We start from the raw sequence: 19,789 nt of genomic DNA, 5'->3' as shown, positions 1-19,789 counted from the left end.
TAAAGTTGTTTGTGGCTTCTGCCTTTCCACATTCATTACTTCATTTCTTTTCTCAGCAGTTATAGAGTATTAGTTAAGCATATGGACTATATCTCTTACATTGTGTCACTTAACCTTTCTGTACCTCAGTTTCCTCATCAGTAAATGGAAGTAAGTCATCTTCATCCCTGGGTTCTTGTGAGGGTTAAAGGAAGTAATTCACATTGAAAACTTAGCTTGGTGCCCGGCCTATAGTGAGTGCCCAGCTGGTGTAGACTCTTACTAGCAAATATTTACATGTCTAAAATGTGCCTGGTGTACAAAACAGCTTCTATCTTCTACACTGTCTCCTTTACCATGCTCTTCCAGAAGGCAGTTCCTAGAAAGTGTTGGTTCCTGAGAAATTCACATCTCATCAACTCTTGAGGATCGCCTAATCTAGTGATTCTTAGCAAGACAGGAGTGCATTTCAGGACTACTATTCTAGAAGCCTTTTTAAACAAACATCACTATCTTTCCACCTATGCCTATGTCTTTGTCATCTATATCTATATCATCTATATCTATACCTGTGCCTATATCTATCCATCTATATCTACATTTATATCTACCTGTATCTATAGTATTCAATTCCTGTCTGCCCCTTCCTCTATTTCCTTGGGGGTTTCAGACAGTTTGTATTTGGGGTGGATGTGGAATGTGTATATTTGCAGTTGCCATCCATTCCTTGTTCCTCTTACCCCTGTTAAGAATTACAATGGTGGTCTGTGAGAAAAGCTTCTTTTTTTTTTTTTTTTTTGAGACGGAGTCCTGCTCTGTTGCGAAGGCTGGAGTGCAGTGGCACGATCTCAGCTCACTGCAAGCTCCGCCTCCCGGGTTCACGCCATTGTCCTGCCTCAGCCTCCCAAGTAGCTGGGACTACAGGCGTCTGCCACCCCGCCCGGCTAATTTTTTGTATTTTTTAGTAGAGACAGGGTTTCACCGTGTGAGCCGGGATGGTCTCGATCCCTGACCTCGTGATCTGCCCGCCTTGGCCTCCCAAAGTGTTGGGATTACAGGCGTGAGCCACGGCACCCAGCCCAGAAAAGCTTCTCTAAAGCCCAAGACCAAACTTTATTTCTCTTAGTGATTTTATTTCTTCTGAAACGTAGTTATATAAATTGAATGGAATAAAATGGGGACCATTTTTACCTATTGCATCATGCAAAAGATGCCATGAAAAGGCTTTGATGTTGCTGTGTGTTCATGTATGGGTTTGGAGCACAAGAGCCAACCTGCCTGAGTTTAATCTCATCCTCACCACCTAACAACCATGTGACCTGGGACAAGCTATGTAACCTTTCTCAATTTCGAAAGTTAACCATCTTTTAGCTGGGATTATAGGCACCCGCCACCGTGTCCGGTTAATTTTTCTATTTTTAGTAGAGATGGGGTTTTGCCATGTTGGCCAGGCTGGTCTTGTACTCCTGGCCTCAGGTGATCTGCCCCCCTCGGCCTCCCAAAGTGCTGGGATTACAGGCGTGAACCACCATGCCCAGCTGGTTAACCATCTTTATGGTGAGTGCTAAATGAGATGACCCAGGTAATGAACTTTTTATGAGAAATACACATAGTAAGTGATTTTAAATGTTAATATTAATTTATTACTATTGTTATCATTGTTAATTCTGATGTAACTTGTTATAGAAGTAAAAATAATCTTAGTATCTTTGTCAACTTAGAGTTGTCTGCTCTGGTTAATAATTTTCAGAATTAAAATTTTTCTGCGTTATCAAAGATTTATGGATAAATAACTAGCATTTAATTCTTATGTTTTAGACCTAGAAAACACAAAGAAAATGAAATAAAATTAGAATATTTTACTAATATGTTGAGTGACATTCTTAATATAAACATACTCTCTAGGAGTTTAACTATATTAGAGGTTTGTTTCAAAGGATATGGGGAAACGAAAACATTAGCATGAGTCATTCTTCTTCATTAGGCTGTAATTATCTACCACTCCTTAATTGTTGGAAATGTGCCTTGATGTGGTAAAGGCATAGAGCTCAACTCTACTTGTCTCCGTTCAGACCACTTCCACTTTGTGGTGAAGTGTGAGGTTAAGTAATTTGTAATTTGTAGAATGACACTGTTGGTTGTATATACTGATAAGGCTAATGTCTTCACTTAGTAAAGAAGACGTCGAAATAATCCCATCACAGGAGTCAATCCTAGAGGCAACAGAGGATAAAAAGGAACTTTGATTTTTTAATCTAATAAACATGAATCAATAGCCTACAATGGGTCAGGTAATAAGTTTAGTGCTGAAACAAAACAAAAGGCAAGTCAAACACAAATGCCCAGGTGGGCAAGGCTGAGGGGAGTGAAGAGAGCACCTGGACATGATGAGGATGATAAAGAGTGGAAAAGACTGTACCTATTGTGGGGAGCACAGGCCCCGTTCTAAACTGTCAGCAGATACAGGTTCCCAGTGATGCTGTCTTAAGAGGATGAAGGCTGAAAAATAGCAGGCCTTTGGATTTTTCAACAGAGGCTAGAACTACATTTTTAATGCAAAAATCTCTTATGTCCAAATACTTGCAACTAATTTAAAATTTTAAAAAATCATATGAGAAAAGTAATTCCACACATCAGTGATCAAGGTTCAGACTCTGGGAAGTGAATATGTGCCCTCTGCATTTTCCTTTATCCAACCTGTCGGTACTGAGGGTGTTCAAAACTCATACTAGGTCCATCTCCTTCCCTTTATCTGCATATCCCCCCTCCCCAGGTGATCTCATCTGGTCCCATAGTTGTAAATACCACTTATGTGCTGATGATTCCAAAACATTCTTGCATTATACTTCTTCCTGAGCATGAAACTAGTAAACCCATCTTCCTGTTGGTCCTATATTGAATGACAAATAACTAACTTGAGTCCCTCCTCCCTCGCCCAAATCTGTTCTCCCAGTCTTTCTCAATTTAGTTTATGCCTCCATCATCCATCCTTCGGTTCATGCCAGACTCTAGCAGCTGAGCTCGAGGTGTCTGTTTCCCTTAATTCCTACATCCAATCTATCAGTAATTGCTGCCATTTCTTCCTTCACTTTTTTTTTTTTTTTTTTCAAATTGGTTCATCTCCATCCCTTTTTACTGCTACCATCCTGGTCCCTGCCACCATGATTTCTCACCTGAACTTTCAAGATCCTCCTAAAAGGTAGCCTCACCTTTACTCTTGGCCCACCGTAATCCATTATTCACATGGTCTTTTATAAATGTAAATCACATTATGTCACCCTTTGCTCAAACAAACCTTTTAAACATTTTCAAATGATTTTGGAATAAAGTCTGAACTCTGAACTCTGGACCACTTATAAAGTACTGTGGTCTGCCTCCTGCCTACTCTCTGAAAGCACAACCTCCCCTCTGACAGGCTGCAGTCTCTTGGGCTTCTTTCAGTTTGAAAGCATCAAGCCTATTCTAATCTCAGAGAATTTGCATTTTCTACTTTTTCTCCCTGGAATGCTCTGCCTCTGGTTTTTTATGTGACTGTCTCCCACTCATTATTCAGATCTCAGCTTGATGTCCTTGCTTAGAGGGCACCTCCCAAACTCGTCCTCAATGGCAAACGAACGCCATTGGGCCCACTGCCCCCTCAGTGCTCTCTCACAACCTTTTTTTTCCCTTAAAAACATTTGTTTTTTTTTGAGCCCTAGTCTCACTCTATCACCCAGGCTGGAGTGCAGTGGCGCAATATCGGCTCACTGCAATCTCCTCCTCCCGGGTTCAAGCGATTTTCCTGCTTCAGCCTTCCAAGCAGCTGGGACTACAGGCATGAGACACCAGGTCTGGCTAATTTTTGTAGTTTTAGTAGAGACAGGGTTTCACCATGTTGGCCAGGCTGGTCTTAAACTCCTGACCTCAAATGATCTGCTCCCCTTGGCCTCCCAAAGTGCTGAGATTATAGATGTGAGCCACCGTGTCTTCCAAAAAAAACTTTTATATTTATTATTTATATGTACATTTGCTTTCATTTATTTATTCAATTATGTACATAAGCCAAATAATGAGTTGTAAGAAAAAAGGCCGAAGTTCAAGAAGCTTTATTTTGGAACACACTTTGATTTTAATATATTGTGGGAGGTCTATGAAATGCTGTTACCATATGCATCTTTTAGAATAAGGTATTCTGTTTATACGGAAACATTTAAAGGAAGCATTAACTATCTAATCAGCTTTTTAGTACTTTGGTACTTTAAGCTCTTAATTAAGGCCCTTTGTTAATGACTGTGATAAAAGACAAAGCAAAATGAGGATATGAAAATAATCATATGCAGATTTTTGGAGATTTAAAGCCTGACAGCATAATTGACAACAATTTTCAAGAGAAAGTAAGAATTGTTCATAACACATATAATACTGGAGAAGAAAATTTGAAAATTTAAAAATTTATAATTTACCTTTCTGTGCTGAAGAAACCAAAAAGAAAAAAAAGAGAATAAAAAGCCTTGTATAAAAGTGTTCATTATTTTTTGCCAGCAATATTATTAGTCATAGATAATCGTGAAATCATTCTGAACAAATATAGTCATCTAGAAAGAAAATACATTTGTGTCATATATCTTGTAATGTATAAGGCTACATTATACATATCTTTGACTTACATGTCTTTCCTTTCACCTGCTCTTTCTCTACCCTTCAGTAACTCTGAGCCAAAAAGACAACATAATTTCCAATGCTTTCCAGGAACAAGCTAAAGCAGGGAGGGAAGCAGCATTTCAAATAGAATCAGCTAGAAGTGGAAATCTCCTCCCTTCAAGGGTATGTTTTCAAAGGCGTTTTTATTTTAAACTTTCAATCCCTCTTTAGAAATAAGATAGGACTCTCCTTTGTTCCTACTTTTTTACCTAATCTCCATACTTGACTGTAGTAAAATGCTTCTTGTTCTAACATACTTCATTCGTTTTATACATGATGGATTATGGCCTTTCTGGGTTTTCTAAATCCAAAATGTCTGTTTTTCTTTTGAGTTAACAGTGTTTGGAAAAGGTAGAGAGAATTCTTATTTAACTTATTTTGTTCAGTATACTCCACAGCACAATCCCTGAGCATGTAAATATTACTCCACACACCTTAGACATGGTGACTAGTCACTGACTAACAAACAGTGAAGTCAAGTAACCAACATGTTGAATTAAACCAAGATTAAAATGATACTATTTGTACTGACTACTTGATAATCATTCTTGAAGGCAGACAAGTCTAGGGCTAGTGTATTGTGGCAACACAAAATACACAAAATATTTTTGAAGTAATTTTATTTCAAATAATTTCCTATGTTTTTAATGTTTTCATTTTGAAATAAGAATATTGCTTTAAAAACGATTTCATTTTCTCCCTAGATACTATTAGTTTGATAACCTCTTGATTGAATATTTTAATTTCTTAGCATTTTGGTGTTTGTATTCCAAAAGACTCTTCCAAAATGGTAATTTTCCACTTTCCACTTAAAGAACATAATCAATAAAGAAATCTAAAGCTATTATTTCTTGATATTTGGTAAAATCAGAGAATCATCATGTTGAAATCACTGTAACACTAAGCCATTAAGCTATAGTGCTTTAGCTGAGTCAAGGTTCTTGTAGAGCTGCAACCAAAAAGAAAGGCGTCACTATTTAATAGGGTTTTCTTGGTATTTGGGAGAGTTTCCAAACAATCATTGGCTTCACACATACTATGCTGATTTCAGCACAAAGGATAAAACAGAGAAAACAATGTCTATTTAGTATGGATTTGTTACTACCTGCAAAGATTATTCAATATAAGCTTTTATACCTGGAAATATTATAGAACTGTATTGTTTTAATAGTTCACAGAATAGCATAGAATTCAGCATTCTAGATTTTTCAATATCAAATTTAGAAATATTTTTAAGATGTATTTTATGAGTTCAGCTCTATTAAGTGATTAAAAATTTAATGGATATAGTTCAAAGTTCTAAATAATAAGCTCTTTTAGTTTGGTAACTACTTACTCTTTTCTCTACATTTCCACCTTTATTTAACACTTATTTTATTTTTTCTTGCTTGCTTGTTGCCTTGATAATATTGTCAGTAAACACTGAGGAGATGGTTTATATTTCCACAGAGAATAACCCAGTGTTTTGCATGGAGGTGGCCAATGTTCAGCAAATGGCTGAATTCTGTTTTCTCAAAAGGACACACAAATACAAAGAAGACTAGGACATGGGCTAGCAATTATGCCTACTGACAGAAGCAAAGTTGGTAAGAAAATATATATTTCTGTTACCATGATTAATAGCTCTTTATTCTTAGTAATGACTGTCTCTCTCACTACACTATAAATTATTGAATGCAGAGACTGTATGTTTTGTCATCATATCCCTAATGCCACTACATAAGCACCTAACACATTTGTTGAATAAATAAGTTGTCTATAGGTGTATATGCATGGGTGCAATATATGAGTATTTTTACATATGTATGTATACTCCTACATATATACTTTTGTTCTTTTGAGCTCATTTATTATATTAATATGGTGATATTCCAAGTTTGATCAAATGGCAAGCCTATGTTTAATGCTGTGTGTTCTTATTATCATTTTTGGTTTCATGCCCTCTTGTAAATTGATAAGAAATTTAAGATTTAGTCATCTAATATGGATGATGTGCTAATTTTTATAATTCCACGATGGAATTCTCTGATGTTTTATAGCTATTAGTTTTTAGACAGAACTATTAACTATATATATAAGTATATTTCCACCTGTGATTTATAAAATATTTGTAGATATTTTTCCTGGTATTTGTAGATTTTGCTTTGGTGGCTGCAAACAAGATATTCTGCCTCAAAAAGACAAAAATGAATTGATGTAGCTTTTCCAAACAGACTCAGATAGTTTAAATAAGTTTTAGGTGGGAGAGAGAAAATTAAGACAGAGTAACATGTATCCAGTTCTCCCATTAAACTTTGGCTGTATAGATGGTTTGTGATCATACATTATTAGATTCACCCACTCCTTGTGATACATTCTGTACCACCAAATCCCAAATCTGCAGTTATTACATAAGGAACAGGATAGCATTGCAGTGACCAAATGTAAATCCAATACTCTTCAAAGCTGCATACATGCATGAGGAAGATTGCTGCAACTTGTCTTTGGCGGACTCTCATGGAGTATCAGATGCTGCATGTTATGTGGGAGCCATGCACAAGACCAAACAAAATTTGCAACCCAAATTCATAATTCTCTTGTTCATCTGCTGCTTCTCATTCCATGAATTGAAAATATTTCCCTGGGATTTGGAAAGGCTGAACTAAAACTTGATTAGAAAAAACAACTGGATTTTGGTCCTGGATTTATTTAGCAAACATGTATTGATCACCTACTATGTGCCAGTTGTTGGGTTTATGTGACTGGGATGCATCACACAAAGATTCCTGCCTTCATGAAGCTGTTCAATATTCTTGTGGTAGAGACAGATGACAAACAATTACATAAAAATAAGTAGAGTATACAGCCAGTGCTACAGAGAGAAAGAAAAGAAGGGTGAGAGAGATTAGGATACTAGAGGGGGACAGATTGCAATAGTCAGGGTGACTTCATTAAAAAGGTGAGAAATAAGCTCAGATTTGAAGAAAAGGAAGGGGTTAACTAGATAAACGGACTTTTATCAGCCAGGTAGCCTGGGACAAGCAATGCAAAGCTCTGAGTCTTGATTTCTTCATTCGCGAATTGGAAGATTGGTCTAGACAATCGCTACCAAAGTCCTTTTAAGTTCTTAAATTGTGTGAACTATGATTTAGCTGATGCCAACATTACGGAGTGAAAGCAGTCATCTAGCTAATGTTCATTAAGTGCACACAATGTGTCACATGCTGCTAAATGCCAGCGATGTCACAGCATTTAACAAATGCTCATTATGGTAGTGACAATTTAGAAGTATCTCATTACCTTCATCATTCATTTGTTCACTCACTTATTCAACAAACATACATTGAGCACCTACTATGTGCCTGGCACTGCTCTATAGTTGGAGTTAGTTACAAAGCTGAGAGACAATCTGATGAGGGAGGGAGGCATGTTAGCAGGAGGTCCGTGTGAGGACTGAACCAGATTTGAAGAAGGGGAGGCAGGTTCAGGACACGCAGCAGGAGGAGGAATAGTGAAGCTGAGAGAGGAGTGTGCACTTCTGCCAGCGGTTCTGGATAGACTTTATTTTTTTCTACTTACAGACATAAACTTCTGGCAATTCCTTATTAAGTAAATCTACTTGTTTTATTTGTTGACAAAAGTAACAATTACTTTTACTTATTAAATAGAAGGACACAGTTTTCATTTCTGGGAGTTCCTCTTGTTCTGCCTTACAAAAATTTAAAGTAGTGGATCTGTGCTCACATAGTAAATACATTAAGGGAAAATATTACTTATGTTTGGAGAACTTTAGTTTCTACCAGGAAAGTAAAAATGGTCAGATAATATTTAATGTGACTGGGGAGGCTGGGCGTGGTGGCTCACACCTGTAATTCTAACACTTTGGGAGGCTGATGTGGGCTGATCACCTGAGGTCAGGAATTACCAGCCTGGCCAACATTGCGAAACCCCGCTGCTACTAAAAATACAAAAAGTAGCAGGGCACGGTGGCAGGCACCTGTAATCCCAGCTACTTAGGAGGCTGAGGTAGGAGAATCGCTTGAACCTGGGAGGCAGAGGTTGCAGTGAGCCAAGATTGAGCCATTGTACTCCAGCCTGGGCGAGAGAGCAAGACTCCGTCTCAAAAATAAATAAATAAATAAAAATTAAAGTAATAATATGAATGGGGACATTTTAAATTGTGAAATTAAAGAAGGCAAAGAAAAGAACTTATAAAATGTTTACTTTATTAGAATTAAGGTGATGATATGTTCTGTTAACAAATGTACTTTGAAAAGCATGAATTTTTTTAACCAGTATTTGTAGTCTGTTTTCTATTTAAAAATCAATTTTCCATAACAGGGAGGAAGCAATAAACATAATGATAACAACCACCTGGATAAGTATCGGCTCTTGGGAACCAGGCACTGTACTAAGCACTTTCCATATATTATCTCATTTAATTCTCACAAAGCTCTATTGAATAAGCAGGCATTAGGTCTGATTTTACAGATGGGGTAACTGGGATTTGGAGAGATTAAGTAAATTTTCCAAGGTCTAAGCTAGTTAGTGGCATTACAGGAAAGACTGAGACTTGTCATCGGAAGACCTCTGCTTGAACACCAAATGCAGGAAGCACTGACTCTGACCTTGATAAGGTCAAGTAGTTACATGTTCATCTATTTTGCTTTGTATATTGGTTAATAGGCAAATGGTCATAAAATTTCTCTGTTATCTGTAAATGTCTTCTGAAAAGTTGTATTTTAAAGAGTGTATTCATCATCTCTAAAATTCTACGGTAGTTGAAAGGCTACACAAAAGTTTTTGGACCTGATACAAATATTATAAATATTATTCTTTCTGTGTGATTTGATACTCCATGTAAAACTCTTCCTAATGGTCTCAAGTTTCAAAGGATTTAAAAGTAAAGTAAAGTAGCCACATTGTGACATGAGGAACAAAATCCATTAATTTAGTATATAGAGAGGATATTAACAGTGGCCCCTCTTCCTGTAGAAGTATTTGAGAACATAACTATTGCCTACATTGAGGACAGTATGTTATATACAAGCTAATATCTTGATTGCATATTTTTAGTAGACTTTGTGGACAAATGAAGTTTGCTTTCCTGTACGATCAAATTATTTCAATGAAAAATTAAAGGAAATGGATTAGTGTGTGTGAAATTTTTATCTAAAGCTAAGTCTTTTTCCATGGGAAGCTGGGAGAGATTTCTTTCTCATTACCAGAGAAGTGTTTTTCACTAGAAACACCTTGCATAGGGGTCTACACTTGCTATTTTCTTTCCTGGCCATCTGCCTTTTTACCTTTGTTTTTTTTGTGTGTGTGTGTGTGTGATGGAGTCTCGCTCTGTTGCCCAGGCTGGAATGCAGTGGCACCATCTCGGCTCACTGCAACCTCTGCTTCCCGGGTTCAGGCAATTCTCCTGCCTCAGCCTCCTGAGTAGCTGGGATTACAGGCACCTGCCACCACGCCCAGCTAATTTTTGTATTTTTAGTAGAGACGGGGTTTCACCATGTTGGTCAGGCTGGTCTCAAACCCCTGAGCTCGTGATCCACCCGCCTCGGCCTCCCAAAGTGCTGGGATTACAGGTATGAGCCACTGTGCCCGGCTTTCTTTCTTTCTTTCTTTTTTAATATCCAGATTAAACTTTTTTTGTGTGTCTATATCTCTATAAAACCTCCCACAACAAAATTATGAGGAGGCCTTCAGAAAAACAATTAGCTAACCCATACACATGGAACTCAAAAATGTATCATTAAAATGTTGAGCTTCTGCATCAAGGCAGCCAACAAAAATTTGAGGCTGATTTGCACAATTTTCCCAATGTTGTTCAGACCTTGGGAACTTGGAGTAAAAAAATAGAAATCTAATCAAAAATAGGAGAGAGTAATGATATTTTTACAGCAACGTGAATTTTCAACTATTTTCCATCACTAACAGAAGCTCATACTGCTTATCAGTACCATTCAAGAATCTGAGATTGAGATAGCTGATTTAATCATCTGACTAAATTCTTCAAAAAATTTGTGAGGATTTCAGCTCCCTAAAATTCCTTCTGGGCTATGTTTGATAAATAAAAGTTTTAAATATAAGAAAATATGCAGTATTTCAAGTAAGTAACGAAGCAAGTAAGTAATCTGCTTTGTTGATTCTTGTGCTACCTGATTTATTTTTGCATTATAAAAAACAACTGGAATTATGGAAGCTCACTTGGAAGCAGTTTCTCTGAAGGACTGTGGGATTTGAAAATTCAATCTGAATGCTATCACAAAAAAATTGTTGGGAAAAAAGTAATGAGAACAGGTATTTCGTTTATGGGTCATAATCCTATGACCCAAATCACATTTCGCATTAAATTTCCACAAGCCAAATATAGTTCTATTACTTGAAAGCTCTTTAGCAACTCTTCGAGGCAAGCCTGCACTTTCTAAGAATATGAATTTACAATTAAAATGAAGTGGACTATCAAGCCTTTTTAAAAATGTGGACAGTGTATGCAAATAATCTGGATAATCCTGATACTCTGGGTCAGAAATCCCCTTGCACTAAGTTTCAACAGAGGAGATGGGAATGGAAAGGCTGGAGTAACAGAAGTTTTCCTTCCTGAGATAACTTGAGTCTGACTTATAGGAGTAATTTTTCAAATGTTAGTACATTTTTAAAACACTATTCTCATACTCTGAGTGCAATTTTCATTAAATGGTTTGTACACAATTCATAATACAACTTTGGTATCTGTCATCTAATAACTTGAAACCATGGCTTAAGTTTCTATTGCATTGTGTATAAAACTGGTATTATTAATAACGACTAGGTATTACTATTTTGGCTGAATTGAATTCTGTCACTAGAATTCTGTCACTAGAAGGTAAAAGGGTATTATTCCTCATTAGAAATCTCTATGTGTAAATATCATATGGTCTTTGGGAAACAGCTCTGATTCTACTATATATTACAGAAACAGCTGAGTCAGCAGCTTGCAGAGTAAAATGTATGATTACGATTTCTTTTCTCAGTTCAACAGAGAAAAAAATAAAGCTGTTGGAAGCAAACAAAACTAAAAGAGATGTGTCTAAAATAGCTAGACATAGACAAATTCAGAATTCTATTTTGGTAGTCATAATACGTACAGGAAAATACTTCTAGACAGATTTACACTATCATTTGACCTTCACAAGTCATACTTTTCACAGTGAATGCAGTTTACTGAGGCTACGCTTTTGACCTTGAAGATGTAACTTAGAGTTTTATGTCTCTTAGCAAACTTATCATGCCTCTGGTACCCCAATGGAGTTTATCTAAAATTATCATCATCTGCTTAAACTGTTAAGTTCTATAATTCCTTTTTTAATTATTCAGCATCCAAGGACAAGGAGAGAACTGTTCCTCTTATTGCATAAGTCTCAGCTTTCTTAATGCAGGATGTCCCTCATCTGAAGCTGGGACTGAGGAAATAGCTGCATTGTACTGCAGCCTCAAATCCTGCTACAGCTCTCAGGCTTAGGAATCAGCTGAGCTGAACAGAAATGTACAGGGGCAATGTATTGGTCTATAGGAGCTAAAGCTTAACTGAAGCAGATTATAATAGGGTAAACTACTTTTTCCTGGACAATAGCTTGTCTAATTTTCATTTTATTTATATTGTTTCTCTTAATGATTAAACAGTTACTCTAACAGAATGACCTTATATCCTAAGTTTTACTTCCTATTTTCTCTCTCTGACTTGCATTTAAATGAACTTTATGGCCTCCATTTTACTTGAAGATAGCAACTGCACTTAACAGCCTTGAACGATTACACCAACTCATTGCAGCTGGACATTCTTAAGCTACTCAACTTTAATTGTCCCCAATTCTTAACTCTACTGTAATGCAATAGTGTTCAAAAGCCAGGGAACATGTTCACCAATTAGCAGAAAGGGAAAGAAAAAGTCAATGCAGCAGAACTAAAATTAAGAAACACTAGCCCAGCATCTCAACTCTAAGTAACTTAAAATTAATTAGGCTTTGATAAGAGAAGCTGTGTTTCCTTACCTTGGATGTGAATAGCTCTGTCATGATCCAGAGTATAGTTGTCTGAAAGATGATCAGCCCAGCAGATTGAAATCAGCACCAGAAGAAGTAGACTCTTCATCTTTATAGCCCAAAGAATCTTCTTCACTGCGAGAGCATCACATACAAAGAGGCTTGTGAGATTTGGAACCCTTTGGAGTGTTGCACTGCACAACTTATTACCGCCTTATCATCATAGAATGGGTCTGTAAAAATATTTAACCCAATCTGTTCAGAAAGTTACTGTAGCTGCCTTTAAGAGCCGAAGACGGCAGCTTTGAACAATTCCTGCTACCATCATGTAGCCAGAGTCCAAATAGTGTTTAACTCTATCTTTGCAGAATTGTAAATCTAGAAATTTAAAACACTGTAGTTTGGATAGAGAATTACAGCAAGTAACAAAGAGATGTGGCAAAAACATAAACACTCTTAAAAAAATGTAAGCCTCTGAAGTTGCAACATAAGTTAATAAAACAGCAACGTGTTATGTCTGTATATGAGTATTTATCACTTGGTCTAATTAGAAACTGAATCTAAAGCCAGGGCAAATAATATTTGCATGAAACTTGACATCATCATTCATTTTACATGCGGCTTCCTAAGAAGGTTAGACTTGCTTGTTCCAAATAGAAAAGAGGACAAAAAAAAAACAGTGCCTGATTAAGCAGAAGCAGCACATTTGTTACAGATTCACTTACCATCTTACATACTGCTTGGGTCTACGGTGAATAGTTGAAAATTATGAACAAACTAGGTTAGAGTTGTGCACGCTACCACTGCAGTCATCCTGATTGATTTTTCATTCATTTCAACCTAAAATGCTGACGCACCAACTTAGAGTGCCAGGTAGGGTCTCTGCAGTCAGCGGATCCACGGCTGCAGGGAACGTCCCTGCCAGCCTCCCAGGGCAATTAGGCAAATGAAAAGCTGAAACAGACAGGGAGGCACAGATCTGGTCCTAAGTGAAAAAGGCAGAGCCATCACTTGCCTGTCCTTTATTGAAAGACCAATGTGATAAAAGGGGACATAACCTCTTCCCTCCCAAAAGTTTGTCATTGGAAGAACCAAAAGTGATTCTAAGTGATACGAACCTTATAACCTTTGCAGTATTTGCCAGGCAAGGATTTCAGTGGAGCTTCTCGGTTTTAATGTGGAAGCTGACACGAAAATTAACAAGGACCTTCTATTTCTCTCATGCACACAGCAGCCTTGACAATACTGGCTATTTTTAAAACTGAAATTGCACAGTACTGGCTTCTCACACTAATTTGTTTTTTCCAAGAAAGCCTGCCTCCCTGGGATACTTATTAAAGAGCTCGGAGTCTGTTCCTGGAGGTCCTTGTAGGAGAGCCTCTACTCCAGAACCTAATTCACTTATTCACAGAAGGTCCCCAAGTCTCTTCTGAGACTGAAACACGTCTCTGTATTTTCCCCAGTGAAGATTTGCACTACTGTGATGCTGATGGCTTTAGTCTTTCACGTTTGCTTTAAATCTTTTCTTTTTCTTCATTGTATCACATAAAGAAGATGTAGATAAGCAAACAAATTGCGAAATTTATTTGTCAAGGAAACCAAGAATGTTAGCTTCAAAATTCTACCTGATTTACTAGTCTTATTTTCAGAAGTTCACTTCCTTGTTCCTCTAAGAACTTTTTTGAAATGCTTATTTTTGTTGTTGTTGTTGGTTGTTTGTAGTCACTAACTTTTGTCCACAAAATTACAGTTTAAAATATTACCTATTTTCAGCCCAGGATTGTGCTTTGGGTGAACAAATATAAAGGTGGCCTTTTGGAATTTGGAATATAATTGAGATAACTGTAAACACAAATATGAAACAACAGACAAACAGTACCAGAGTTGCGATGTGCTCTCTGCTTGTTTACAGGAATCAGAGAAGGGGCGCTGTGGAGGAGAGAGTATAAAGAAGGTGTATAATTTAACAATCAAACACAGGAGACATTCTAGATGAGGAGTCAAGATGAGCAAAGGTGGAGAGTTTGCTAAATTAATGTTCACATTAGTGTGGTCATGGATAGTGTAATTTGTAGGGAGCTGTATATGATACACACACTAGGTTAGAATTGTTCATCCTACCACTGCAGCCATCTTGAATTTCATTTGTCTTAAAAATATATGACACATCTATCTATGTATCTCCTTTAATTCCATACCATAGTATTTAAAATTATACTACTAAGGGTTCATTCCAATGTGTTAAAGTACTGACTATCTGACAACCTAATTTAAAATTGTAAACATCTTGAGTGCTTGTGAGGGAGTATGGGGAATAAACAATGATAAAAACACCTTTCATGGAATGTCTACTCTTCGCCAGCACTATAAGCAGCATTTTGTCTGCAATGGCTCATGGATTCCTTAGAACAATAATGTGAGACAAATATTTCCATTTCTTGGGATACAGACAGTAATCTTGCTGGAAGGTACACATCTAGTAAGTGGCAAAGTCTGTATTTGCCTTCAAGCAAATTTAATTTGTTATTTCTTTTGTTGCCTTTTTAAATTCAAGCTCTTTAACTTACAACTATGATCTTAAGACTTTGACTTGTGTTATATATGAATATAAACATTTTTCCCAAGACTTACATATTAAGAAGGCAGTCAGGTGGTATTTTTCTTAACATGATTTGCCCTGCCTCATTAATTAAATTATATCACTCTGGTACCATGAACAAAGTCTTGGTGGTTCACATGTGTGCACACATACACAGAGATAGGCACACATACACAGAGATACGCACACACAGAAAGATAGATACATACCATCTTTGAAAAATTCAAGTATATTGGACATCTGCAGTAATTTGTGATTAGAGGCCTCTATCAGTGAATACTTTGGAGAACCCTGTGCTGGATTCAGTGCAATCCAGGGAGGTGAGAATGGAAATTATCTTTGTTACTCTGGTAAGCACAACAACCATCTCACCAGTAGACATGAAACTAGAAAAGTATACTTTAGGGTCACTGTCTTCAGGTGTCTGAGCAATAAGCTATATAAAACAATGTGCTACACACCAGACTGAGGTCATTGAGGTCAAGGGCTGTGCCACGGGTCTGAATGCTGGTCCCAGTAGAAAAGGACACCTCAGACATAGTAGGTGGTCATGTGAGTAAATAAATCTGAGTCCTGCTTATTTGCATTTTGCAATCATGCCTCCTCTCAATGTCTAGGTATGTTACGTAAAAATTTGCAGTTTTTGATATGAGCTAAAATTTAGACAATCGGGGAGACTTTTCCACAACCAGCTATTATCAACTCCTGAATTAGTGCTCTCAGTTCACCTGCAATTCACACATTGAAGGTCTCTTTTCACAGCCTTACAAATCTTGATGCTCGATCAGCCAGCTTCAAGATGAATCCAAACTGAAATGTCTGTGTTCATAGTCAAAGACAGATGATAGGAATGTAATTTTACAGTCCCGCTTTGTTGATAATTGAACCATGATTTGGAAGCAATATACCTTATCCAATGTGAAAGAGTAATAGTTTGATAGAAATGCAGATATACTAATATCAACAGTCTAATACCAAGATGGTCAACTGCTATTTCTTAAGTGTCTACTACATTATCATTATCATATTAGGCAATGGGGAGATCAAACCAAGTTAAAGGCATGTGTGCTACTTCATGTGCCTTGAGAGATAACACTACATATTTCCTGAACTGCCATTTCTCAGAACAACTCAATTGAGGTAAGTATGTTGTTAGACACATTTTACAGCTCTAGAAGTGGAGTCTTAGGGTGGTAAGGTACCCAGTATGTACAACAAGGAGCTGGAAGTCTGGGCAGTGTGACCCCAGAGACGCATTCCCAACTACCATTATCATTGTCATGGGTCCCCTGACGAGTGCTGTTGGCTCTCTCTTAGCCAGTCTTGCAACTCCTTTAATGCTTCATGCAAGCTGGAATTTTCCTTGTCATATTGCATAGTTCTGTGAAAGTTCAAGCTACCAAGTCAGCTAAAAAGCTTTTCTGATGCCACGGACTGGATGTCCAGCTAAGACCTTTTCATTGTGGTGAGCTTTCAGTCTGGACATGGGCAGCCTATTGTTCCCTTAGCCTGGGCCTGATCCTTTGGCAACCTGACAAACTGGGAAAAATCATAGACCAGAAGGAAGAAAAGTGAGCTCTATTCCAGGTCTCACAACCAGTACGTCAGGTCTCAATTTCTTCACCTACAAAATAGAAATAATGACAATGTCTCCCTGGTTTGAAAGTATTCTTGAACAAGTATACAAATCACAAACACTAAGGTATTGTTATTAAATTGGGAAGGACTGCCTCAAACTTGATTGATCGTTATGGATAAATGTAAGAAAAATAGTGAATCAAGGACATCTCCATCTCAGAGACAGATGAAATCCTCCCATAAAACTGCTATTTGGAATGAGTTCAGGAGTCACTTCCCAGCAGCAGCAGCACTTGGAAACTGTTAGAGAATGGAAATTCTTGGACCCCTGATACACTGAATCAGAAACTCTGGGGGATGTGGCCCAGCCATCAGTATTTAGCAGTCTCCTTCCCCCTCAGTGATCTTGATGCATGCTCAAATTTGAGACCCACTGGGCTAAGTTTTTAAGATTACTGGGCGTTCTTCTTCTGGGTGTGGGTTTGAGCTTCTGAGACTTCCCAATGCTTGGAAATAACACCATGCTTATGTTCATTTTTCCTCTCTACTTTTCCTCATTTTCCTTTTTATCTATAGTTTGGGTGTGTGTGTGTGTGTGTGTGTGTGTGTGTGTGTGTGTTTTAATTAAAAATGTTACTTTAAAACACTGGAAATGAATGCATATAACATATTAGTTATTTTCTAAAAATAATAGGCAGATGGGTATTTTCCTTTTATTTTACAAACTCTTTATATTGTTGCTACATTTATAAGAATTAACCTGAAAAATGTATAATCGGAAAGATTCTCATCCACAAATGGTTAACAATTTAAACAATATATTTGTCATTATAAAAGATGATTTGCCGTGGTTTATTTTCTGTAAGGTTATGATAGTTGTCATTTTACTGATGGTCTAGGAAATATCTAACACTGGCTGTGGACTTTGGATGATTTCAGCAGGACTGGCAGTGCAGGTCCCTCAAAGCATCACTCTGGGTCCACTGCTCTTCTCTGAAGCCAATACGACTGCCCTTATGGGCTCAATTATCGATGGGTGGAAAGTGGGTAGAAATGCATTAGAAAACAGGAAGAAGATATAAGGGGATTATAAGAGAGGTGAAATAAAGAGGAAGAAAAGGCCACTCAAAAATAAGAGGGAGGGCAATAAAAAAAGTAGCAAATGAATAATAAATGGTGAATATTTGGCATACTGCCTCTAAGTTTAAAGAAATAAAATGTCACCACAAAATGAATACTGACTACAATTCTCAGATCCAAGAATTTCTTAACATGGCTTCTCTATGAACAGTATTTGTTATGGAGTTTAATATCAAGTTTTTCTTGCAAAGATTTGGCAGTGTATGGAGAAAAAGATCCAGTGGCAGAAACAGAAATGAGCAAGTCAGCCATAGACTTCCCAGTTTTTTATGGGAGCAATATATACCACCATATTTGAGTGATATAAGGACATATATTTCAGTTTAATATTTATTAGGCTTGCCAATGCCTGCAGTTACTGCTAAAGGAATCTCTAAGAATACCTTAGCCACTTACATACAAACTGCTTAGATTTAGAGCAAATCATTTAAAATGACTGCTTTTTGGAGTATCACTTAGCTGTAGATGTTTCTACAATTTACTTGTGGTTTATTTTCTAATTAAAGATCTCAGAAATCTCAATCATGAATTTGTACCATGCGTATAAAACATGGGAGGCTGAACTTAGGATCCTCATGTCTCAGAAACCTGCATTCTTAAATTTACGAAAAATTTATATTCCTTTTTCTCCTCGATGTTTTGAAATCAGCGTATTTCTATCCTGTTTTTCCCCTAACTTTTCTATTCTCTTTCTAACCTTTCTCTGTTTTACTTTCTTGCTTTTGTTTATCCATTCATCACCTCCAAATCTTTCTGACCCACTCTTACATAATTTATTCTTTTCTCTTTTGCATATATTTCATATTTATTACATTATATGATATTTGACGTGGTCATAGGATTACTTATCATCGAACCAGGCACAGAGTAAGCAGGATAACTACTTACAACTATACTAGGAAAACAGTAACATGTAAATTGGAGCTATCGTGGATAGATGGGGAAATATGGCAATGGGTACAATGGAGGAAAGGTAGAGTTTAGTTTCGTTTCTTTATCTACCACTTTTTAGCTGTGTGACCCATGAAGAAGTGATTCAACTGCTTTAGGGTCAAGTATTTTTTATCTGTCAATTAAAAGAGTTGACGTCAAATGTCCAAGCTCCATGTTAGTTGTTATTATTATGATTTAATGTTTTCTTACTGGAGATATCAGATCGTCTCTTCTACTTATGTTGCATTTTAGGACTGTCCTCATCAGCAAATGAATTCATGGATTTTTAAAGTGATAATATCAATAATGCTTGTTTAAGTAGCAATTCAATTTACTTACTGTTTTTGGCTGTTGCTCTTTGCTAGCTCTCTCTCTCAGACAATATTGACAGGGTTTGAGACAAACTCAGCAACCTTTCACCTAATCGAAGTGCATTTGCTCAGGCTGCTCACTGGCCCCTTAGAACCTGCTTTAGGTAATGCTTGAGATGGGGGTTAGACTTCTCCAAAACCAGCTTTTTAAGTGGATTCTGCAGTAGTTTTGTTTATTTGTTGATTTTCTAAAACACATATAAAAGGCCTATCTGAGCAAAAGCACATGTCATATTTTGTGTTTATAATGTTCATGTCCACAGCCTTTAATCAAATATTTAGGGTATATGGGGAAAGCAGTACATATATATACTAATAAATGCAGGGACCACATATTTCTTGCCTCTGAGTAACTAAAAGTCTGGAATACCTATAGATAGTATTTAGCATGTTTCTGTAGGTATTCTCACTATCTACTAAAAAATTTTTCAGTTACATGAGATTTCATATAGGTTTTTATGGGCATGTGTTCCATAATTAATAGTCTGTTTCCGGACCAGATA

The 19,789-nt window shown here is 37.0% G+C and overlaps 1 protein-coding gene across 4 annotated transcripts in view; it reads right to left on the bottom strand.

Annotated features, from left to right (window-relative positions):
* The window catches only part of HAPLN1 (hyaluronan and proteoglycan link protein 1), an 83,682-nt gene that overhangs the window by 23,504 nt on the left and 40,389 nt on the right, over positions 1-19,789 (bottom strand). Inside the window, exons 1-2 of one of the 4 annotated variants that reach the window (XM_034959842.3) lie at positions 13,784-13,890; positions 12,675-12,800 (exon numbers count right to left, since the gene is read on the bottom strand). In XM_034959842.3, the coding sequence (XP_034815733.1) occupies positions 12,675-12,774 (100 nt within the window). In that variant the 5' untranslated portion in view covers positions 12,775-12,800; positions 13,784-13,890. Of the gene's footprint in view, positions 1-12,674; positions 12,963-13,390; positions 13,594-13,783; positions 13,891-19,789 lie in introns of those variants that run through there. The other 3 variants (XM_034959839.3, XM_003822242.7, XM_034959841.3) reach the window with 3 other exon arrangements.

Source organism: Pan paniscus, chromosome 4 (genome assembly GCF_029289425.2).
Source record: "Pan paniscus chromosome 4, NHGRI_mPanPan1-v2.0_pri, whole genome shotgun sequence".
NCBI lineage: Eukaryota > Metazoa > Chordata > Mammalia > Primates > Hominidae > Pan > Pan paniscus.
The sequence above is the reverse complement of the archived record's forward strand: the minus strand, read 5'-3'. Positions and strand labels throughout refer to the sequence as shown.